This window comes from Neomonachus schauinslandi, chromosome 12 (assembly GCF_002201575.2).
Source record: "Neomonachus schauinslandi chromosome 12, ASM220157v2, whole genome shotgun sequence".
Taxonomy (NCBI): Eukaryota; Metazoa; Chordata; class Mammalia; order Carnivora; family Phocidae; genus Neomonachus; species Neomonachus schauinslandi.
In genome coordinates this window covers 21727996-21753414 of record NC_058414.1, presented here as the reverse complement: position 1 = coordinate 21753414, position 25419 = coordinate 21727996, and the positions used below count along the sequence as shown (strand labels likewise).

The window sequence follows — 25419 nt, the reverse complement described above, 5'->3', positions numbered from 1 at the left end:
CCTAGTACACTATAACATATCCCATATAAAGATACGCATTTAAAAGTAACAATTTTAAAAAGTGCACATTTTGAGCATGCACAGTTGGAGCTGTGCAAACAGCCCAGTGTTTCAAATAAATACAATTATTACTAGTTAATTTTTATCAAAATATCTTACAGTATGGTAACCATTTACAATTATTGCTCTATTAAGAGTTTTATCATCAAAGAGCACTTGTTGACCTGTTATGTAATACCATATATATTAATACTGAAGGGTGTGTAACTGCAGCTTAATCAGTGTAGATCCTGGCATTGTTCCAAAATAATTCAAAAGAAACCCTGACTGGATCTTGATTTACCAAAGAAGATACTTCCTGTGTCTAGCTGAGTCCAATGCAATATTCCAAAGTTAAAGAAGTTTTCCTTTCAAGTAAGGCAAGTTCACGGCATTGATGGAGAAACAGTGCTTAGAATGGCTTCTAGTCTCACGATTTGTTATTTTGTCAACTATTTATGAACAATTACCAGGATCTCAAGTATCTGGATATCAGTTTTATCACCCTTGCAACAACTAAGTACATCAATGCTAAAAATAAAATATAAAGACTAAAATAAATGTAAAAAAAAACAGTGAACAAGTAAAATAAATATAAGAATTGCACAAGACAGTCTGATGTAAACACTTCGATTTCCCAGCTGAGACTCCTGAAGCAAAGAGTCAGTGACTGCTTGCAGGCAGCTTAGTTGGTACTCTTATTCTGGAAAAGAGGCTACATCTTCTTTTCTCTGAATTGTCATGATTTAATCTTCCATAGCTAGTGAAAAAATAACAGAAGTAGTAACCATTAGAGTCAGTTTTACTACTGCAAATTACTAAATTACATCACATAATGCTTTTGTCTAAATTTCATCCATAAACAAGAGTAGGCTCTACTATTTTAAACTCCTTTATCCCTGTGTTTTCAAGAATTCACCTTAAAATAAAAAAGTGAAAATCAGATTTCCCCTGCTTTCTTTTACTGAGAAGTAGCAATATATACATACTACTGGTATAATATGAATATGTTAGAGGATGTATGTACTGCTATATAATAAATATCACTTTTAGCTAAAAAAAGAAATAGGGCTCTTCTTTTCCTTTTTTTATCACCTAAATTAGATTCAGATTATAGAAGTAAAAATAAATCCCTTTACTTATTCTCTATAAGAGTCCTATTTGTATGAACACTATTCCAAATTAGGCATTCCGTCAGCATTATAAACCAAGAATATTATTCATTCTTTGCGTACAGTACTACTAAAATGATTTCATCACTGTGCATAGGTGATCTCTAAAGAGTAATGGGGTAAAATAAATGTCACAAAATATAACAGGGCACTAAGAAATAAAAAATACCGGGAAGGTCTTACCTTTAAATTAAATCCAAGCAAGTCACTGATAACACCAGAGACAGCTGACAGGATGACAACCTGGGTGATGTTATAAAGCAGTGGATTCATTGTAAGCCCATACAATCTAAAGGGACTGTCCAATTCCTAGCAGAAGAAAAAAACCCATGAGTCTGGAAACTCATCAGGAATTACCAGTTAATGGGATGGGTTAGCCTGGTGATGGGTATTAAGGAGGGCATGTATTGAATGGAGCACTGGGTGTTATATGCAAACAATGAATCATGGAACACTACATCAAAAACTAATGATGTAATGTATGGTGATTAACACAACATAATAAAATTTTAAAAAAGCAAAAAAAAAAAAGAATTATCAGTTAAACTAATTCAGGGCGATATACAATGAGAATTTTCAAAAACACTTTCAAAAAACAGTTATAAAGTATGGGTACTTTTAGAAAGGATAAACTCGATTAAACTTGAAAGAAGTAAATACACTGTGTTTTTTTTTTTTTAGAAGGGATTTTCATTAAAAGAACTCTATAACCTATATTTGTAACTCTAATTCCTGTCTCGAATGAATGACTAGTAAAGTATCGGTCCAGTAGCTACCACGGGGTTTGGAAACATTTTCTATGATAAGAAGAGAAAATGGAAGGTTTTTGGAAAAATCAGAAAATTAGCCAAATTTTCTGCCATTATTAATACATACATACATAAACTTCCCTTTGAGGCCATTACTTTTCGAATATAAGAACTGACTGATTCCAAGATTTAATATTCTTTGATTTATTAATTCTCAGATTTACAGTTATAGGGCAGGCCCTGTGTTAGGCTCTGGGAAATTAGGATTCAGTCCCTGTGCTGAAGGACTTTATGGTCTAACAGAAATGCAAAATAAACAATTCAGCTGTGAGCCTCCCACAGAAGAGGTGTGTATAAAACGTACAGGCCCTGGAGGGAGGAGAGAACAGGCATTCCGCAAGACACATGACAACATGGCACCTTTGAATGGCTACAGGTTGCTCAGCATTTGAGAGCCCAGGGGCAAGAAAAGAAGTCCTTCAAATTTATAAAACCACTGAGGTAAGGGTCATTCTTTATGCAGACTGTACTGACACAATGGCACCAGTGGAATTTAATTCGGGGAGAAGTGTATGAGATGTGCAGGTGAGAAAGACCACTGGCAGAGGGGCAGCAATGTGGAGGACGGGCTGGAGAGCCGGAAGACCAGAGGCAGGAAGGCCTTGAAGGTTCAGTGGATAGTGAGACAATGAGGGTCTGACTCAGGGCAGGACTGACAGGGAAGCGGGGATGTACTGGAAACTATCTGAGAGGGTGAATCAATGGGCCTCAGAATTTCTTGGCAGGGAAGAGGGAGAGAGAGGGAACAACCGATGTTAAGTCCCTGGTTTCTGAGTAGAAGACTGTGTACGACTGTGTGTGATCAAAAAGGATCACACTGTTGTGCTCTGTACTTTAGTGATCTCCTATGTCTCTCTACTCGGGGACTGAAACTGCTTCTGAGTCTCATCCTGTCTAGCGTAGCGCCTACACTCTGAAGATACTGCGCACACACGAGACAAGCCCCCCGCCCCTTCAGAGCCTTGTCGGTGCCAAATGTGCGCTGTGAGGCCATATAGCCCATTAAGACTTTTTAATTGAAGAAATAATCGTAACACTGAGACACAACTAATTCTGTACCATTCTCTGAACACTTGTAAACAACTCTAAGAATTCATTCAACTTGCTATAGAAATTGAGATTTTAAACGACATTTTCCTTTTAAGAAAGAAAAGCATTACCAACACTGCAAAGCAGTGCTAAAAACATTTTATTGAATTACCTCCAAGGAGTTATTATTATGAAATCAGATATTTTGAAATTATATTCTTTTTGATTGTTACAAAAAATGATTTGAAAATTTAAATGTTTACTGGTAATATATACTTATTATAATTATTATGTATTACTACTTTTTAAGCTAACTCAGGCCAAGCAGAAGACTGCTCTCAGAAATACAAAATGAGAAAATTTCCAAGTTAACATTAAATCTCCCTTTTTGAAATCTATTTTAAGTTCTAGGAGGCAAAATTTCCAAAGATGCCAACCTCTACAATACTTTAAACATTATTAAAGTCTTAAATTTTTAAAAGTTATTAAAATTTCAAAATGAGATGATTTGGATTACTTTGATTCGTTTTACAGTAAGTAAAATGTACATGGCATAAATGTGTTCAAATATAATTTGGAAACAGTTTGGATAATCATAAAAACCAAACACAAGGTAGGATCTGCAAACAGAAGACTCAGTTATAATGTCAGAACAGCATATTCTACATTATATCCATTTTCAATTTCATTTTTACCTTTAGCAGTTTAGTAGCCAGCTTTAAAACATTATTCACTAGTGTCAGTTCCTCTTTTTTGTTAGGTTTCTTCTCCATTTTCAAGTAGAGGTTTATCTTTTTATAAAAAAGGAATAAATAGTTAAAAATACTTACTGCATGGAGCACTGGGTGTTATACGAAAACAATGAATCGTGGAACAACACATCAAAAACTAATGATGTATGGTGACTAACATTAACATAATAAAATTTTTTAAAAATTACAATACTCATTTTTAAAAGGAACTGAAAGACAGGCACTGAAATATTAGTGGTGGTTCTCTGGTTATTGAGATTACAGATGACATTAATATTCTCCTTCATACTATATTTTATAGTCCAAATTCCTACAATAAACATGTTATTTTATAATAAGAAAACAAGGACTTATTTAAATTTTCAAATGTAATGAAAGCTGACACAAGAAAGGCAAACCGGATGTCATTATTTAATAATAGGTGAAACACTGTAGTCCCAGAGCAAAAGCAACCTCAAGAATAAGTGAGAACTAGAGCAAAGTAAATCAACTGGTTTGTCTGTTCCTCTCCCCTTTCCCTTTAACTGAGCTCCTGTGACAGGGTTACCGATTTTTAAAAATCAAACTATCCCTGACAAAAACACTAAAAAGGTTTCCATTGGATGTAAGTTTCTCTGAATAATTCCTATGAAATGGTAAGGAAAATATTAAACAAATTCATACAAAATACAGTTAACCATCAAAATTATTATGCTTTACCCTTCCTACTGAATAAAAATTCATACTTATTCAAATATGGCTCTGCTACACTGCCAAGCAAATATATCCCACTAATGGTTTAAAATTCATCATTTCTATAAATAGTACTTCCTTCTTGTCAAATAAAAGTGAAACAGAAAAACAGCAATTAGATTTGAAATCTGCATCAAGGCAGGAACACTGAAGATGAGGCTTGTGTTCTATCAAATTTCAAGTTTTGTTTTGTAACACAAATGCAATCTAACAGGTTCCTAAAAAATTTGAAGTAAATGAAAAGATTTTTAGTTTAATATGTAGATTATAGACATTAACTTGTAACAGAATAAACACGCATTCTCACCTGTTCAGTAAGTAATATTGAGGTATTGCTATATTTTTTACTTGTTTCTGATCCAAGGGTAACAAATCTTAGGAGGAAAAGCGTTAACGAGATGCACCAGATTACTAGCTCCCAATTGTAGTGACAATCAAGGAAGATCTCATGCACATGAAGCAACTAAAAGTGTATGAAAAAAGCAACAGGAAACAGCAATGTGATTCAAACAATTTCTTTTTAAAAGGAAATAACATTTTATTTCATACAAATGGATCATGAATGTAGTAGTACATTTTAAAAACATTCCACATTTATTATGGAATATTTCAAACACATAAAACATAAGCAAAACCCATGACTAGAAGTGGTAGAGAGGATAACTGTCTCATTCCTAATTTAAAGTAAATACCCCTAAGGTAATAAATATCATATGAACAATGTTTGCTCTAATTTTTTAAAGATCTACTTTATCAGATTAAGAACATACTTTCCAGTATTATGAATCTCCACTAAAATTCACCAATTTATTTTCTGCACCTGTTGAGATGATCAGATGTTCTCTCCTCTAAAAATCAACTAAAGGAGCTCAAGCCAGATTCGGGGTTTTCCAAATTGAAAATCTTTGCATTCCAGGGATAAACTGTATTGGTCATGGCATATTTATTGTTCCTAAGTTGCTGGCTTCATCTCCCTAGTATTTTGCATTGAAGTTAACAAGAAAAATTAGTTCATAGTTTCCCATTTTCATATTGTCTCTCCTGTCAACTATCAAGATTCTTTGAGTCACCTAAAATGAGGTGGGGAATACTCCCTTTTTTTCTATTCTCTAGATACTTTGTGTAGGATTAGAATTAACTGTTTAGGGGCGCCTGGTTGGCTAAGTTGATTAAGCGTCTGCCTTTGGCTCAAGTCATGATCTCGGGGTTCTGGGGTCGAGCCCCGCATCGGGCTCCCTGTTCAGCGGGGAGTTTGTTTCTCCCTCACCCTCTGCCCTTTCCCCCTGCTTGTGTCTTTCTCTCTCTAATAAATCAATAAAATCTTAAAAAAATATAATGAGCTGTTATCTGAATAATTGGCAAAATTCAACTGTAAAACCACGTGGGTCTAGGGGATTTTTGTTGGTGGCAAATTTTTAAACTATTGAATCAATACTGCTTTATAGTAATAGGTCTCCTCAGATTTTCAATTATGTTTTGAGTCAGTTTTAATAAATTATGCATTTGTACAAAATTGTCCGCTGAAGCTTTCAATTTCAACAATATAAAGTAACTTATATTAGCATTCTTTTAAAAAAAACTTCCTGTGCCAGTAGCTTATGGTTTAATATACTGTGCTTTTTCTTTTTAAACATTTGTTATTGTACATTTTAAAACTTCCAAATGCATGAGTTTTCTTGCTGCTGTCATTGTTTCCTACTATAACTGCATTAGATCAAGTGGCCTGAGAATTACTTTGTGTCCAAGTACATGGGAAAGTTTTATAAACCGTCCTTGTGCCTGAAAAAAATATGTATTCTCTGATTTTAGAACAAAATCTTAACTGTTGCTTACATACATATATTCATTATATTTTTTTATCTGTTTAATCTATGAATTACTGAAAGAAATGTGTTGAGACCTCCCAATGAGGTTTTTTTCTACAATTTCTCACCTTAGTGCTATTGATTTTGGCTGTCTATACATATATTTGAAGTTATATGATTACATGCATGCAAGGTGGGAATTATTAGATCTTCCTGATGAATTATTCTTTTAATTTTTGTCGTTTCCCTTTATCCCTTGTACTTAGACTACAGTCTATTTCATCTAATATTAATATGAACTCACCAGCTTTCTTTTGCCTGCAGTAGCTTTTTCTATCTTACATTCAAAACCTTTCAGAGTTATTATGATCCATGTGTCTTTTGTTGATAGGCATAGAAAGGTTTTATGTTCCTAAGAGACAGAACTACTACAACATGTACTCCAGGAACATGGAAATTAAACCCAGAAGAAATGGCTGAGATGTGATAAGGAATTGTGAGTACAGAAATCAGTCTTTTCGGGGCACCTGGGTGGCTTAGTCGTTAAGCGCCTGCCTTCGGCTCAGGCCATGATCTCAGGGTCCTGGGATGGAGCCCCACATTGGGCTCCCTGCTCAGGGGGAAGCCTGCTTCTCCCTCTCCCACTCCCCCTGCTTGTGTTCCCTCTCTCGCTATGTCTCTCTCTGTCAAATAAATAAATAAAATCTTAAAAAAAAAAAAAGAAATCAGTCTTTTCCTCTTCATTGTTTTTATGATTTTTCTCTTTGTTTTTGGTGTTCTGTGCTTCTCCACAGCATGTCTAAGTGTGGATTTACTTTTATTGCTCCTTCTCATTCTTGTGCTTCCTAAATCTGAAATTAATGTCTTTTATCAATACAGAAAAACTCTTAGCCATTATCTCTCCAAATATTGCTCTCCTTCTTTCCATCTGGAATTCCTACTGGATGTTTATTGGATCTCCCATCTATCTCAATCTCCTTTTCATATTTCCATCCCTTTATCTCTGTCCTATATTCTGGGTAACTTCTTCCATCTCCCATTCACTATTTTTAGCTGTCTTCAATCTGCTATTTATTGTTTATTGTGTTTTAAATGTCAATAACTGTATTTTTCATTTCTCTGAAGTGCTGTCAGTTCTTTTTCAAATCTGTCTGTCCTTTTTCCATAGTGTTATCTATGTCTTTATCTTACAGTTCCTATCTGATCAGTCTATCATCTGAGGTAGCTGGAGATCTAATCCCGCTGTTTGTTGGTCTGTTGACTCACTCACGATGGATTGTCTCTTCACAGTGTTTTGAAACCTGAAGGGGCTTCATCTGTGGAAATCCTAGGAGGCCTAGGTTGAAGTCACATCCCCCTAAGAACAACCTTGGTTTTATTTCTGCCAAGTATCCAGGTATCCAGGAACCTAGGACCACTTTTCACATTAACTTCTTGACACAGAGGTTACAGGACAAGATCTGTAATGTACATTTTAAACCCTGAACCTATAATAAGTGCTGACCTACAGTTATATATTCTTAGAGGAGAGACGTATCCCCCCTCATTCTTGTCAGTCCAGGCAGAGTCAGATGAGCTTTCTTATTGTCCTCCTGTGCTGGTGAGCAGGCTGTTTTTCTTATTCTACCTTTTCACTGAGACTGTATTTGCAGATAAACTGCAAAAAGTCAATTTTAAAACTTGTATAACTAGGTTTATTATTATTAGAAAGCCTTCTGGAGCTAAATAATTATAGATGTGATTATCTAATTTTTACACATTGGAACAAGTCAACTCACCTGGGCACAACAGATAAACACAACTGATATAGTCAACAAGAAAGCAGATGAAACTATTACATCAACTGATCGCTGAGGACCTCGACGCTGTGGAAAAAAAGGGAAAACACTTTTAAATATATTTACTAATTAGCAGCTAATTCCATGCTTTCAATTGAAGTGTTGATCCATCCCTGCAGGTTGATCATAGCTTACAATGTTGAAAATATACCTAATTTATCAGATAAATTTTAATTACAAAGTGTTACTATTTCCTGAGGATTGCAATACAGTCAAGATGGCGAATACATAGCACAGAATTCTTGGCGTAACTTCCACATTTTTCATTTCATTTCATTCCAAATATTTTGTCAAACACTAATCATTTATTCAACAAATGTTTCTTGAGCACCTGCTCAGAATGGGGCCCTGTGTTAGGTACTGGAAATATAGCAGAGAACAAAACAGACATGGTCCCTACCCTTCACAGGAACTAGCAGGAGGCCAGACATCAAGCTTATAACCACAGATCTATGTGATCAATTGTAACGAGTGCTATTAAAGGAAAGGTAAAGGATGCTTTGAGAAAACTGGTAGGGAATTTGGTGTAAATATCACTTCCTTAGGGAGATCTTTCCCATTTCACACTCCTAACTCTCAATTACAAGTTAGGAAGATGGCCTGGGAAGATCTCCCTAATAAAGAGGTATTTATGCCAAAATAAGGTGCCAGGGCACGATGGCACATGGCAGTGTTCCTGGCAGAAGGAAAGGCAAGTGCAAGAGCACAAAACAGGAAAAATAATATTGCAATTACAGAACTGAAGCGGTTTAGTGTGGCTGGAATAAAGAGAGGAAAGTGTTTCAAAATGAAAGGAGAGAGAGGCTATCCTCAAGCGCTAGGTCACAAAGGGCACTACAGGCCCTATTCAGATTTTGTTCTTCAGCCTAAGAGCAATGGGGAACCTCCAAAAAGTTTTAAGAATTATATGATGAAATCTACATTTTGAAAAGATTGCTGGTGGCAGACTGAGGAATGTACTGGAAGTAGGGAACCGAAATGCAGGGAGGCCAGTTAACAGGCAACTACAGCAGCCCAAAAGCAGATGATTGACAGTTTCAGTTAGGGTGGTGGATATGGAAACAAAGAGAAGTAAATGGACCCAAGATATATTTTGCAAGTAGAAAGGGTGGGAAATGGTGTTAAGTTGGATGTTGGAAATGCAAGAGAGGGAAGTAAATACCAAGGATAATTCCTAGGTCTAGGCTACATGTTTCCCTCGCTGAAATGTAAGCTCCTAAAGATAAGGACTTTCATGTCATCAGTAGTGGCTATTACATGGTTAACATTAAATAAATGCTTATTAAATAAAACAAACAATGTACAAAAGAATGCAACACCTACTTAGGGTTGATAATGAGGAGGAATTCCAGGTGGCTTCTTACTAAGCTACATAACAAAGATCATATTCGTCCCTCCATACAACAGAAAAGCCATAGTGGGCAAAAATAATCGAAGCCAATTTTTAGCATTTCCCAATGGAGACTAACAAGTTAAATCAATGAACAGAATTATGAATTTTTTAAATAGAAGGGTAGACAAATAGTGCAAACTTTTTTTTTACTTCTTTCATCGTCACTTCAAAAAAATAAAGATCTAGGTATATCAGAGGGTTTCTGGTCTTTGGGTCAACTTTATTTAAGACCTGATTACTCCATTAATAATGAAAATCATTGTGTCTTAATGCAACAAAGAAATAATCCTCAGAAGAAGTGCTTTCCTAAACCTAATTTAGGTGTTTCCCATTTCCCTCCTGAGTTTTTATATCTTACTTCCATAATTAGGAAAGTTATTTAAAAAGATTAAAGGAAAAGAACAGCATGAGAAAAATGGCTTAGAATTGCAAGCTAATATTTTTAAATAGTAATAGGCCACTTCAGTGAGGCTACTCACTGATTAGTTTTAGTTTTTTTTAATTCTTTTTTTAAGCAGTGGGCTCCCTCTGCTGGTTTCTGATAACCATTCTAGGTAGAAACAAAATCTTTAAGCTTTTTAATGAGTAGAAGTTGGTGAGATCTACGAAAAAAAAGATAAATGTCAGACCTAAAAAACAAAACATATGAATAAACAAATATAAAGCAGAATCAGATCTATAAATACAAAGAACACACTGCTGGTTGCCAGAGGGAAGGGGGGTGGGAGGACGGTCAAAATGGGTGCAGGGGGTAGGGAGGTACAGGCTTCCAGTCACGGAAGGAGTAAGTCACAGGAATAAACGGCAGAGGTTAGGGAATATAGTTGGTGGTACTGTCATAGTGCTGTACGGTGACAGACGGTAGCTACACTTGGTGGTAAGAACAGCACAACACAGAGAGAGGGTGAATCACTATGTTGTACACCCGTAACTAATGTAACACTGTATGTCAACTATGCTTCAATTAAAAAATAAATTAAAAGAAGATATATTTAGGATAATCCGATCTTGAATAACCTACCTAAAACGTATTTAAGCCTTTTATTATTTTTTTTTAAATTTTTTTTTTTTAAAGATTTTATTTATTTATTTGAGAGAGAGAATGAGATAGAGAGCACATGAGAGGGGGGAGGGTCAGAGGGAGAAGCAGACTCCCCGCTGAGCAGGGAGCCCGATGCGGGACTCGATCCCGGGACTCCAGGATCATGACCTGAGCCGAAGGCAGTCGCTTAACCAACTGAGCCACCCAGGCGCCCCGTATTTAAGCCTTTTAGACCTCAGGTATTTTACTCTAAAGAACCAGTTTCTGCATATGGACTGAAAAGACCTCTAATTATGGCCACACAGCACCACCCTAGTACACAGGTAACTATACACCGAGATACACATCCATACTGACAAAAAGACTGAAACCCTGAGGGAGTTCGCATGTTAAGAGTACTTTTATCACTGTCATTCTACCTTAAGGTAGGACCGGAGAGATAGCCACATTTTTATATTCTGTACTTTCTTCAACCGGAAATGAGGAACCTCAGATTTTCGAGCCCTCCTTGCCGATGTTAAGTGTCCAAAGAGTTTTGCAAAAAGCAATCGCTAAAAAAGATTAGGGTAAGGATTAATTTTCAAGTAGATTACCATAGAAAAACAAAAATTGACAAAATATGTCTTAAAAAAACAAAACAGGAAAACAATTAGCAGGTCAAAATGATTTAATGAAATACTAAAATACTTCAGGAATTCTTTAAATATTATGAAAAGGATAAAATATTCTCTACTCAGAATTCTGTATTATACCCACCTGTTTATAAGTTCTTTCTGCTACACAGAGCAAAAAAAAGAAAATCCACACAAGAGATACACGAACCACGAAACTTATTATGACCATAGAAAGAACTATGACATCTTCATTAGAACCAAATGCAATCACATAAAGTTCTGAAGCAGAATGTGCTGTGAGTTGTTCCAAGTCTGTAGCTTGGGAGAGTCGGAAAACAAATGGAGTTAAACCCAGGATTAGAGAGATTGCATTTCCAAAAATCTGGTATCCTATTCCTGGTATATGGCTGTTCACCTTTACAGAGAAAGAGAAAATAAGAAAAAAAAAAGTACACAAATTTTATCTACAGTAAAATGAATTCCTATTAACCATTATTTTATTTATAGCCATATGAAACATTTTGTTAAAATATGAGTTTTAATACATGAATAATGAAATTCAAATTTACTCAAAGTTTGGAGAGCACATTACAGGGAAACTAAGTCATTATGTCTTCAGTTTTCAAAAGTTAGAAATATTCATATATACTTTAATATTAAAAAGAATGAGGAGATCTCATATCCACTTAAGCTCAGTTCATAAAAACAAAACTTATAAATTCTACTTATTTGATAAATTTGCAATTTGTGTTTTCCTTCAAAGAGCACAAAATACAAATGGATTTCTCCTTAAACTCTAAAACCATTTCAGAAGACAGAGTATGTTATAGGGGGAAAAAATTAAGAAAAGGGGAAAAGGGGAATTACAGAAAAGGAAATTGGAAATTAAATAATGGGAAATATAAGACTGGTAGGACTATGAGGGATCTTAAATCCCAGCTAACTTTCAATCATCATATTATACATTCTGTAAATGACCTGCTGGTTCACAGGCAGTTAAGGTATGGAGAACTAACTAGAGCCAAATCTCCAGAGACTCCTTCTGCATTAGTAATAGGAAAGAGATCAACTTCTAGAGCAGTTACTTTCATTTCTGTCCTCCAGAAAGTGTGCACCATAGTTCTCACACAACGAACAACAGACAAGAAATTTAGAATTGCAAGTTAAATCATGACTAGCTTCCAGAGGAATCAGACAAAATTTAAAAACTGTGTCTGATAAAAGACACAATTTAATAGAAATGGAAATTAAAACCCATAGTGTTTGTACTCTACCTCCTCAAACTACTCACGATTTTTACACCACTAGCTGCATTACTTCTATATATTTAAGCAAGTATCAAGACAAATATTGTATTTTGGAATTTTTGGGGTACTAAGAAATAAATAAAGCAGGAGGGATGACACAGGAGAAAATAAGCCTTCATCAACACTTGTGTGTCTAGCAGCTCCTCAGTTTGATCCATGAAAAGCAAAAGAAAGAATTAAACATAAAAGAAGGAAATTTTAGATTGCACCATCTACTCTTGGTGAGAAGAATGAAAACACTAAAAGATGACAGTGGTTTGGTGATAAATCACTATTTAAATCAGAGCGCCAAATACAAATAACTGTCTTTTTCAGGCTGAAGAAATGAGTAAGTTGTAAATATAACCTCCTAGTAATTATTTAATGTATTAATAATCACTGTCTTATTCTTGAACTAAAAGAATAGAATTTAAAAACTCACTCTGTTCATTATCATTCCGCTGATTTCAAGCACGGACATGTCTGCTTTCTTACAGTCATTGCCTTCCCACACTATAGCACTGATTTTTTCTAATCCTGGGTGGGAACTATGGAGCCAGGGCAAATGACTCTACAAAAAATAAACAGAAAGAGGTGAATACATTTGTCACATTTCATAAATAAAATGTGTGTGTATATATAAACTACACTAAAAAACAAACTGGTGAATACACATATTTTATAAATAGAACACGTATATATATATGGGTATATGTGTATCTACACACACCCAACATCAGTGACATTAAAATTCCATCTTAATGTTAATTAGCATATACATTGAGCAGATGGCATATGAAATTACACAGTTATAAAAAGCATATAAGTGGGCGCCTGGGTGGCTCAGTTGGTTAGGCAACTGCCTTCGGCTCAGGTCATGATCCTGGATCCCGGGATCAAGTCCCACATCGGGCTCCCTGCTCAGCGGGGAGTCTGCTTCTCCCTCTGACCCTCCCCCCTCTCATGCTCTCTCTCTCTATCTCATTCTCTCTCTCTCTATCTCATTCTCTCTCTCAAATAAATAAATAAAAAATCTTTAAAAAATAAATAAAAAAATAAAAAGCATATAAGTTAAGAACTTCCTGTAACATTACAGTATTAGTTAGGCAAGCTATTGTTCAAAAATCCTCTAAAATGTGTCAGCAAAAGCACTCAGCTTGTCAATCTGTCTACATAGCTACTAATATACTAATGTTCCAAGACAAATGGCTATCAATTTGTTCATATTACTGACTCTCAAGCTTATGGTCATTCAATACAAAAGCACATGAGAGGTCTATTTAACCTTTTGGAAGACCAAACGGTGACACAATCTCATCCTGAAAGAGACTCTCCCTCACACCTTCAGCCTCAGTATTTGATTTAGTTACTTTTCTGATATTTTAGTCTAGCCATTCCCCAAAGGATCGATTTAACTTTTTTTTTTTCGTTATAAATATTGCAACCGGAAGCACATGGAACTAGAAGTACTCTCCCAAGAATAAAACACCTCTCAATGTTGCAAGAATAGAAAAAGAAAAGAAAAACTGAAAGCCTTAATACAAAGGATCAGACACTTAAGTTTGGGGTTTTTTGTTTGTTTTAGATTTATAATTTAAAAAATAAAACTGCACGGCTCCTGGCTGGCTCAGTTGGTGGACTCTTGATCTCGGGGTTGTGAGTTCGAGCCTCACATTTGGGTGCAAAGATTACTTAAAAATAAAACCTTCAAAAAAATAAATAAAACTTCAAAATAGGATAGTTGGGGATTAAAGATAGCAACAAAATTAATACAACACTAATCTTTACATTGTCAGATATTGATAAAAGAAGTTACCATTAGAAGATTAGACCCCAAATGGGATGACTCTATTTACATTACAGTATTGCTAACTTATTTATATAATGTATTTCATTAAAATAACTTCTAACAATGAACAGAAGAATCTACTATAGTTATATTTATCCTCTGAAGAATAAAAATGTGATTAAAATATGGTAAAGATTTTTGGAAAACTTAAGAAATACAGTATTTTCCTGTAAGGAGAATAAAATTGTATTGATTCATTTTGATTAAAGATATAAAATAATACTTCAGTAATATGTAAGAAAACAGATATGGGAAGTTATTAACATTCTGACTTATACATTAACTTTCTTGATGTAATGCCAGTAGCCATATTATTGGCAAAGCTCTTTTACATTTAGTTTATTTGACTCTGAAGAAGTTTCCTCTGAATATTTACCTTTTTTCCAAAGATTAGTATTTTAATATACATTAACCATCACAGCATATATTTCACTACTGGAGAGCCTTAAAAACTGTAAGATACTAGTTATTAACTATCCACTTAATTCCACAAATATTCCACAAAATATTCTAGCTAGCATAGAAGTAATTTGTACCAAAACACATATCCAACTTTCCATGGAAACCTAGGTAATTACGAAATGGAACGGAACTACAAAGCCAGGAACAAGCGGGACAAGCTGAATACAGAGTATGAAGTCTGAGAGGCAAGGTTTCCACCCCTGATTTACAGGCTCCTAATCTTTTTAAACTCTCAGTCTGTTAACAGTGAATTAAAGGCTTCCCAATTACATGAAGCAAGGCATATCAAGAAGGTCCATCTAGAGACAGAAATAGGAATTCAAGAAGTTCTTCACCCTCCTTCCAGAAGTATTCATTTTGCCCAGCTACCTTTGCAGTTACTCTAACTAGCATTTGATATCATCTTCCTATTTCTAGAAAGCCCGAAGGCAGGAGAAAAAAGAGCAACTAGAAACTGGTGAATTTAAAAAGAGTTAATTGAAAAAAAAAAAAAAACCAACCCTGTATCTGTGTGTGTGAAATATATTCTGAAGTAACAGTCTTGTTGAAACATGTACTGCCTACAGTGTATGAAGAACAACATTACATGAAACATTTTTCAAAAAGGCTCAAGGAAAACAGAGCAAATAATTCCATTTTATAATTTGATCACATAGGTTCTTCTTAGTGTTTTTCAACCCAAAATTTGGAACTCTTTTAATGATTGTTCTTTATCCTCATTCAAAATCTCAACTGCTTTGCTCTGTGTTCATTCAGAACTGCCTGAAAACCTTAACACTTAAATGATAGTGTGTTTTAAGTAAATTCACCATGACAACTGCTTTACTGGAGTTTCTACCTGTGGGAGCTGTACACATTAAAATCTGGCTTTTCCTACTGAAAAATGAATTTCACTTGAACATGGCCTCATACTTCATTATATACTCAGCCATGATTAGAGGAGAGAAATTTTCTGCTGTAGAAATGTTTCAGTTACTATTGCCAAAGAAAATAAAACAAAACAGGGGCGCCTGGGTGGCTCAGTCATTAAGCGTCTGCCTTCGGTTCAGGTCATGATCCCAGGGTCCTGGGATCGAGCCCCACGTCAGGATCCCTGCTCCGCGGGAAGCCTGCTTCTCCCTCTCCCATTCGCCCTGCTTGTGTTCCCTCTCTCGTTGTGTCGCTCTCTGTCAAATAAATACAATCTTTAAAAAAAAAAAAAAAGAAAAGAAAAAACAAAACAAAACAAAACAAAACTACAAATTTGGTAACATCCTGACTAGAACACATGGATTCAAATGCTCATTGTTTCTTCATAACGAGGGATTTTTTAGTCTTTATGGTGGGTAGAAAACGGTCCTCCAAACCTAATACAGACCTCAGTCAAATAAGAAAAAAACTGGTAGCTTTTCATTAAAGGGAGCTAATTTCCATTACATGGCTACTATTAAAACTGAAAATACTGAGGTTATTTTTTAGAAGCCTGAGAATACTAAATGTGTGTAAAATCAAGTCTTTAATCCAAAAGCAAAACCAATGTAAGCCTATGATACTAAAATTAATATGCAGACTAGAACATTAAAAATCTTATCAAAAAAGGAGCAGAATGGTGATAGATTTAGGGCCAATTTATTCTGTACAGCATTCATTAAAAAAATGTTATTTCCTTTCATTCACTCGATTTTATTTAAACACCTACTATGTACCAAGCACATTCAACAATGAGCAAAAGAACACCTGGTCCCTGCTTCTATGCCTCTTTATGGTATCACTGAGAAAATAGCTCTCAGGCATTTTCTGAAACCTCAATTCCAGTTATTATGCTCAGCGACGCAGATGAATCTCCAGATGACTCATCCAACACCCTATTCTCATGGATTGTTCATTGTTTTCTTTACTTCTTAAAATCCAGGGACCTTCAGCTACTCCCATGGCCACAGCCCGGATCTTGTCAACACACTGAATTGCTCAACTTCTGAACTAAGTCTTCAACCACAACTCCTCTTACCGGGTGTCTCAAACCTTCAATTCTAAAACACTTCTGAACACATCTATCCTTCAATCTATCAGTCCTTTCTTGGTTTCATTTCCTTCTCAGTCTAACACGTCTAGATGCTTACCATATCCATTACTTCTTGGCCTCTCCTGTACCTTGAATTGCAACTATTTATTGAGCACCTACACTGTGTGACTTTGGGTGCATTATTTAATTCCAAGCCTCAATTTTTCTCATCTACAAAATAAATATATACAAAATGCATTGCATTGTCATAGGTTGTGAGAATTACATGACATAATGCATCAGGATTACTATGCACAGTGCCCGGCTGATAGTGAATGCCTTTTAAATGTTTGCTATTACTGATTACCGCAACTGTGTTCCACAGAGTATCACACAACCGTGTGGATTGGACAACCACAAACTCATGGTTTCAGATTCTAGCTGGACCCTCAACAATATGGCAGTGTGACTCTTAATGTGTTCATTGACTTGAATACATGTGCACACATACTCTCCATTTCCCACAAATGGTAACTTCGAGCCTTCACCACCATCTACAAGCCCCCCAATCCTATCATCTCACTTACTGTTAATAGACCTCCTGCATCCTCATCATCCTACTTTCTCTGTGCACTTCCTCCTCCTATCTCAGCAGAAGATGTGTTCTCCTTCCTATCGAAGGCAAAACTTCCTAATTATGCTTCCCCTCTAGAATCTTAAGAAATCTCATTCAACAACTTTTTCTCCAGTGTGTCTTCAGTCCTTCCCTCCTGATTTCCCCCTACGTACACATATGCTTAACTATCTCACATCTCAGGGCAATGGGGACCACAACATTCCCTCAATTCTATTTCCCCATCTTTTAACAATGTTTATGGCTTAATTTGTAGCCCAAAATTTTAAATTTCAGGATATTCAAATTTATCAATCCCTTCATTTTTGATGTTTGCTTGTGTTTTTTGTATCTTCTTTAAAAAATTCTTCTCTTGAGTGTGGAGCCTGCTTGGGATTCTCTTTCTCCCTGCCCCTCTGCCCCTCCAACCTGCCACTCACCCTCTCTGTCTAAAAAATAAAATCAACTGAAATAAAATAAAATAAAACATAATTTCTTCTCTTATCAAGAGTAACTAAGATTTTTCTCCTATATTTTCTTGAAAATATTTTAAAGTTTGCTTCTTCACATTTAGGAACTATTTGGAATATATTTTTGTGTAATCATTTGACCTACAACTATATACTGAAGAGTCCATCCTTTTCCCACTAGCTGTAATGCCACTTATGTCATATATTAGGGACCCACATAGACACGTACTACTTCAGGGTTTTCTATTATGTCCCATTGGTCTATTTGTTTATACACTACCTTGGTCTGCTTGGGCTGCTATAACAAAATACCATGGACTAGATGGCTAAGAAACAACAGACGTCTCTTTCTCACAGTTCTGGAGGCCGGGAAGTCCAAGATCAAGGTGCTGGCAGATTTGGTGTCTGATGAGATCCCACTTCCCGGTTCACAGACTACCCTCTTTTTGCTGTAGGCTCACATGGTGGGAGGGGCAAGCGAGCTCTCTGGGGTCTCTTTCCTTGGGCACTAAACCTATTCATGGGCGCTCCATCCTTATGACCTAATCATCCCCCAAAGGCCCCATCTCCAAATACCATCACCTTGGGCATTAGGTTTCACCATATGAACTGATGGTGGGAGGGGGTAGGCACAAACATTCAGGCCATAGCATACAACTATAATACCATACTATCTTTATTAATTACTATACTTTTAAAGTAAAATTTTATATCCAGTAGGGAAAGTCTCCCTGTTTTTCTCCAAAATTGTTTTAGTTATGCTCAACATTTTGCTCTTTACTGTGGACTTTAAATCAGTCTAAGTTCAACCAGACAGACAAACATAACTGGTAGGATTTTGATAGAAAAAGCAGTGATAATGGGTATCTCTGACATGTTTCTGCATTTAACAGAAATACTCCTAAAATTTCATTATTAAATATGATAGGTTTTTAGAAGGTTCTTTGGTAGCTACCCTTTAGCAGATTAAGTAAGCTCCCCTCTAACTTTAATTTTCTAAGAGCATAGTTGATGGTTTAATTATTAGGATTTGATGAGAAATTACGTAAGAGAAAGAAGAGGAAGAGTGAGGATTTTAAATGACCACAGGTTTCCGGACTGGTGAGTGGATAGATGGAGATGTCATTCACTAAGATTTTGAGAGCCATAAGAAAAACAGATTTATGAGGGAAGATGGGGTGTTTGGTTAAATTTGAGATACTGGTGGGAGATTCAAAAAAAGATACGGCATAGACATGTGCTGTGCAATATGGCACCCTACTCACACATTGCCACTAAGCACTTGAAAAGTGGCTAGTCCAAATGAGATGTGCTATAAAGGTTCACAACAGATTTTGAAGATGTAGTATAAAAAAAGTAAAATATTTCATTAGTATTTTTCACACTGGTTATTTGGTGAAGTGACAATATTTTGAACATATGGGGTTAAGTAAAATATATTAAAATTAATTTCACCTTTTTAAACATTTTAAATGAGGCTACCAGAAAACTTAAAATTACATAGGTGACTCTCATTAGACTTCTGTTGGAGAGCATTGCTAAAGCTCTTGGGAGATATAAATCTGATATTCATGAGATACAGATTTGTGAATTATAATCTTATAAGTGGAGTTAAGGCCACGGGTGCTGATCCATGAAGTATGCTGAGTGAGAAAAGGACTAATGCATCTAAAACACAATTTGACTTATAAAACTCCATTTACCAACAACTCTCAGGAACATACGTTTGCAAGGTGACAGACAAAACCATAATATAAATACTGAAATTCTATGTTCCAATGAAGCCAGACCACAGCTCACATAAAAAGAAAAAAAAAAAAAAAACCCACAGGAATTCTACTTTAATTGAATGTAAGCTTTTTCTTCACCTCAGTAAAATTTGTACATACATTCAAAAAAGCTGGACTGAGAGCCCCAAATAACCCAATGCTGTAAACCAACCTGATGAAAAGGGTCGTCTCTATATTCTTTTTTCACACTTGGATTAATTTGAGGATTTTCCATATCTGTCTCACTGGTACAAGATGACCGGCATTCTGCACAGTGTAACAAGTCTTCCCATAATACATCTTCTGTTTCCGATTCTGGCCTTGTACTCTCAGAATCCTGTCTGGAACTTGAACAGCGAGAGCTGCAACTAGTACCCGATTTAGGGGCATCCTGAAATCAAGATATTCTTTGACATTAATACAATTTATGTACCCTTTCCAACTCAAAGGGTTCTATCAGAACCATACATTGCTACTTTTTGCTACAACAACAAATACACCGTCAAATGACAGTGGGACTGAGAGCAAAACATTAAAAATATGTTAGTTTTTAAGGAATAACAAAATTTCCTCATATCAAAATTTATTTGATTTCACATCTCAGCTCAAGTGTTGTTTTGCATGCAAAGGTTGTGCCTGTTTCCTCCTAAATTTTTATACAAAGTTCAAAATTCAGGAAGGCAGAGACTAGCCTAAGTTCGTATGGCTATTATTTTATCAGTATATATATTGGTATTATATTATCAGTGAATATTAACCAACTTTAACTGATGTGTTTAATGGAGTTATTTTCTTACTCTAGTCTTTTTTTTTAGCAAGAGTAGATCTCATATATTTACTGTTTTTGTTTTTCAAACGTAAGTTCAATAAATTGATGTAAAATTAATAAATAATCTATACCAGGAAGGTAATTGCCAACTCATATTTTTTTTTGATAGCTATTATTTTTTATTTATTTATTTTTTTTAATTTTTTTTATTCTTATGTTAATCCCCATGCCAACTCATATTTTTGAGATAATCTATGGTATAAAAGTGAAAAACTAAAAGGCACAAGTTAAATAATTTTTAATCAATTTACTTTTTTCCTAGGAGTTGTTATTGTACAAAATAAATACTTTGAGTAAAAGTTTGATTTAATAATTCAAAATAACTTTTACTGAATAAAGAATGGTAATAGCCATCCTTACAGCCAAGTATGCTGAAATTTTCAGATTTGTTTTTAGTTATCCTCTGTCACTAAGATTGTCAATTTTGCCTTTCAAATGTTTTAGATGTATCCCTTTCTTCTTCTCAGGATATCATCAGAGTTCAGACTTCATCATCCACACCTTGTTTGCTATAAAGAGCCTCCTAATTGACCACTATCTGAAAGGCCTTTCCTATTTTCCAGATGAATCTTCCTAAAGGGAGCTTTTTTTTCACTCCTCTGACCAAAGTCCTTCCGTGACTTCCACTGCTCTCCTGGATAAAGTTCAGATTCCTTCACCAGCAAGCTTGTCTTCAAATGTGCTACTTTTGGGCTCTGTTCTCCACTCGTCCCTACCATAACCCTCTCCTCCAGTGACAGTGGGCTCCTCCCTAGCCCCTAAACACAGCTTGTTCTTTGTCCCTCTAGACTCTGATTATGTGTCTACCTTGTATCCTACTCTCCTTTACAGCCTACTCAACCAAGTGTCAGGAAAACACCATTTCTATCCCTTTCTAGCTGGCTTACCTTGTCTCTGACCCTTAGTTTAGTCTTCTGGCAATGGGGGATAAAACTATCTATCTTAAAGAGACACTGAAAATTAAATGAGCACTGTAGCTTTTAATACAAACCAGGTACAAAGCAGAGGCTCCACAAATGTTAGTTTGGAAGCCTTCTATTTAGAGTGATCCCTTTGTTCCTAAAGGGAGGTTATTATTATTTATTTCCATGATGATACATTTTACATTGGTATTCAGCATCTATAATATTGTCTGTGTTATTAAATGTTCATGTATTTAATATTCTCAAGTAAGTCGTAACTCTCAAATGCACTGTAAGTCAACAGAAGACAAAAACCAATTATTTTTTGCCACTCTTACCATATGTAACAAAATATCTTGAATGAATGAGACAGGTGATTGATAATTTATTGATCTTAGAATGGGGCACCATGAATATAATATTTAGTGTGTTGATTAGGGATTTATTTATGGGAGGAGAATTATCTGTTTGAAGGAGAAGTAAAAATGTTTTGAAAGAGTTGAGCAAGAAAGTAAGTAGAGAAATAAAAAGAAAAAAAATTCAGAAAGAAAAAAGGTAAGAATCAGTCTGCTTTGTTTTATAAAAAACACTCCAAAAATGTTTGATTCACTAACGTCAACCAGAATACTTGAAGCATACACAGTTTTTATCACAACTGTTTTCATTAGGTAGTAAGGCACAGAAAGAATTAAGTAACCAGTAATTGATAATTTAAAATTTTTGAAAAAGCTAGCTTATTACCTATGACTAATTTCTGATGCAGACTTGCTAATCAGATGCAGAAATGAGTAACAAGATTAAAGACCTGATAATTATTTAACTGAAACTAATGGATGATTTCAGGGATAGGAAGCATCTTTAATTCTTTGTAAAAGTATTTTGCCAAATACTGATTAAAAAGTGGGCCACTTTACAAATGTAAAATCTAAAAATTATGACCTATAACCACTTATATGTCAAACAGAATTTTACCTGCCACATTTAGGTTATTAATGGCCACTTTGAATTTCACTAAAAATTGCTGAAAAAAGGCTAAAAATTGGGAATTTTTGAACTAAAGAATATAGCTAACAGCTCATTTAATTTGGTTTGGTCTGCTTATTTTAAATCTTTAGACAGATAGCTAAAACTGAGCATATAATCAAATTAAGGGGAGAAAAATTATTTATTTGAAGGAATTAAGAATTTACAGCATAAATGCTTTGTGCCAGGCAATTGTGCATAATCTTATTTAATACTAACAATCTGAGGAAGCTAGTCTCCTCTCTCCACCGTACAGATGCAGAAACTGAGACTCAGAGAAGTTAAACAATTTTTCCAAAGTCACTTAAATGTTCTGAGTCTAAGCCCATGGTTTCTTCATTATGCTTCCCATCAAATGCTACCTTCATTAGATGAAAAGCTAATTTTCAATAGGGAATAAAAATTGAAAGATGCTTGTAGAGTTAAACAAAGCAGGAGAAAGTAGGAAACAGGGCAAATGCTTAAAGGAAGTTATCAATTCCACAGGACACCTCCTATTCCAGATAATCAAGTAACTCCACCACCATCTTCCCAACAGGAGACTACGAGAAGACAACCAGATATACACAGCAGATAGCAGAAAAAGGCAAGAAACTGGGGCAGGGGTGGGGGTGGAAGGAAGGGGAGTTAAGTGAAAGTCTACACACTAAATGACAAGATCGCCACCTCATCCCCAATCCCCTGGATGCCAAACACTATGGCAGCCTAGTATAATATCTACTACTCCCACACCACCAGAAGATTGGATGATTCTCCCTGAAAAACTAAAAACCCCTAAAAAGTATATCTATAGATATTGACATATGGGAGGCTTATAACAAGTGGCTGTGTCCCTAACCAGTCATTTTATAGGAAGACCATGAGTTCTACCCAGGCACAAAGTGCTTTCCAAAATGCTTTCTTTGTGTCTCACTCTTAAAGAAAAAATATCACCAGTAATTTGAAGAGAACAGAATAATACATACATAAAGATGTCAAACAACAGTACAACACTACCCATATCCTGTCTCAATTTTACTTCTTCAAAGGAGTTTTTGTTTTGCTTTTTAAAACTACCCTGTGAGGCTGGCTTGATTTGGGAGAGTCAAAATTTTCTTGAACTGAAATGCACCTTTTAAGATATTTTCTAGTCTAAAGCTTCCTACTTTGCAGATAAAGAATTTGAAGTCCAGGTTTTAATTGTAGGTAATTTTTACTTCATTAAAAAAAGATTTAAAACAATCAATGCTAACTAGCTAGTTATCAGTGTTACTTAGCTTGAAACCCAGAAGATTTTAGGCAACATATTTATTTAAAAGTTAAGATCAGTAGAATATTATTCTGCCTTTCAAGAACCTCAAGAGTTCAAAATATAGCTGCAAACCAAGGAGAGCAAAGATTATGGGGTGAGAATACTACCTCTAAAAGAATTTATCTATTGGAGACTAAAGACCTCCTTCTATAGAAGGCCCTGAATCCCTTCCAGTACGAACTGACTTCTGAGTGAGAAATTCACAAGACTGAATTTCACAAGGATAAGGGGACAGTATATCAGATGACCTGGGTGAAGGCAATGAGCAGACACAGTGGCGTTAGTGTGTGTCTAACGGAAGCCACTGAGAGAAGAAACACAGCCAGAGTCACCACTAAGATTAAATAGAGATACAACCACAGAGAAGATTGTATGAAGAACAAGTAACTCTTCTAAGCTTAAAACAATCAAGGTATTCACACTCCAGAACAGCATAATATCTTATTTTTCAAAAGTATAGCCCTAAATCATCAAGAAAAAAATTCTAATATACTCTCGAAGGAGGAGAAGGCAATGTTTATCAAAAAAGTGTCATAAGTGCCATTTGCCTTGAAGTGAGATAATGAAATGTTCTGTCCTTACAATAAAAATTAAAAATACAATTGAAATTCTTTTTCTATTTAAATAGTTTCAAGGGATGTGATGACTTCCAAGAGATGTGATAAAGTTGGAAAAGGGTTTAGGGAAAAACAAATATTAATAAAGAAAGAATCAAAGAAGAAAAAAGAATTGAATTTTATAATATGGGCAACTTAATAACTAGTGATAGTAACATGAAGAAAGTCACTTAGAATGATAACTGCTATGATCCAGAAGCTATAAAGCCTTTCAAACTGCGAAAAAGACTGAACACAGGAGTTCACAAAGTGTCTCTCTAGGGTGGTTGTCTTTAGAAGTAAACAACAAACTGAATGGATGAGTCTTCAGAGATAATGCACAAAATGAGTACAAATGTATAGCTCTCTATCATGTGTGCAGGACAGAAATCTAAAACTGCTACCCTATAAATCCAGACAATATAACAAGATAATTGATACTGATCGGAAATATTTATTTCAATAATTATATTCAATTGTTGAAAGAAATTGTAAATTAGTAACACATAAAATAGGTACGTATACATATACGTAAGGACAAAGTATATACCTCATTAGGGTAATGTTTCTTATAATGGTGTGACTTTCTGTTCCGAAGAATGCTCTCAGAAGTCCTGTCCACGTGACGGCGTAATGGGTATCCTGTTTCAGGACCTTCCTCACTGGAGACTTCATCAGAGACATTTGCTATTGTCCTTTGAGTATCCTAGCGGGGGAGTACACAAATAGAATTACTGGTAATTTATGACTGAATTTGTAGCTTTAAAACTGTAAAATTTTAAATTATATGTACACACATGTGCGTACACCCTCAAATAATCTTCAAAAACCTCAAAGTGATTGATTAGTATTACCTGATCTTCTTTAAAAACGTCTTAGTGACTCTTCTGTCATTTCAACTTTAAGAGTAATTCAACAGCCATTTGTCAAATATTGTCCTATAACATTTCTGTTCATGAAAGGATTTGAAGTAGCTTAGAAAATTAAGAATATAAAATAGGATAAAGGTAGAACAGAGACCATTTAAAAGAAGCTGAGAAAACGGAGCTGAACTAATTATACTATTTCTACAAACCCCAAATGCCATCAATTTTAAGACCATTACTGATTTAATAATGACATG

At 35.2% G+C, this 25419-nt stretch overlaps 1 protein-coding gene across 1 annotated transcript in view; it reads right to left on the bottom strand.

Moving 5' to 3' along the window:
* Positions 1–327: 327 nt before the first annotated feature.
* Positions 328–25419, bottom strand: part of PHTF2 (putative homeodomain transcription factor 2) — an 83552-nt gene continuing 58460 nt past the window's right edge. The window contains exons 8-17 of the mRNA XM_044920219.1: positions 24847–25002; positions 19828–20046; positions 12954–13082; positions 11368–11640; positions 11031–11162; positions 8117–8203; positions 4841–4996; positions 3745–3840; positions 1395–1520; positions 328–799 (exon numbers count right to left, since the gene is read on the bottom strand). Coding sequence (XP_044776154.1) covers positions 779–799; positions 1395–1520; positions 3745–3840; positions 4841–4996; positions 8117–8203; positions 11031–11162; positions 11368–11640; positions 12954–13082; positions 19828–20046; positions 24847–25002 — 1395 coding nt within the window. The 3' untranslated portion in view covers positions 328–778. The remainder of the gene's footprint in view (positions 800–1394; positions 1521–3744; positions 3841–4840; positions 4997–8116; positions 8204–11030; positions 11163–11367; positions 11641–12953; positions 13083–19827; positions 20047–24846; positions 25003–25419) is intronic.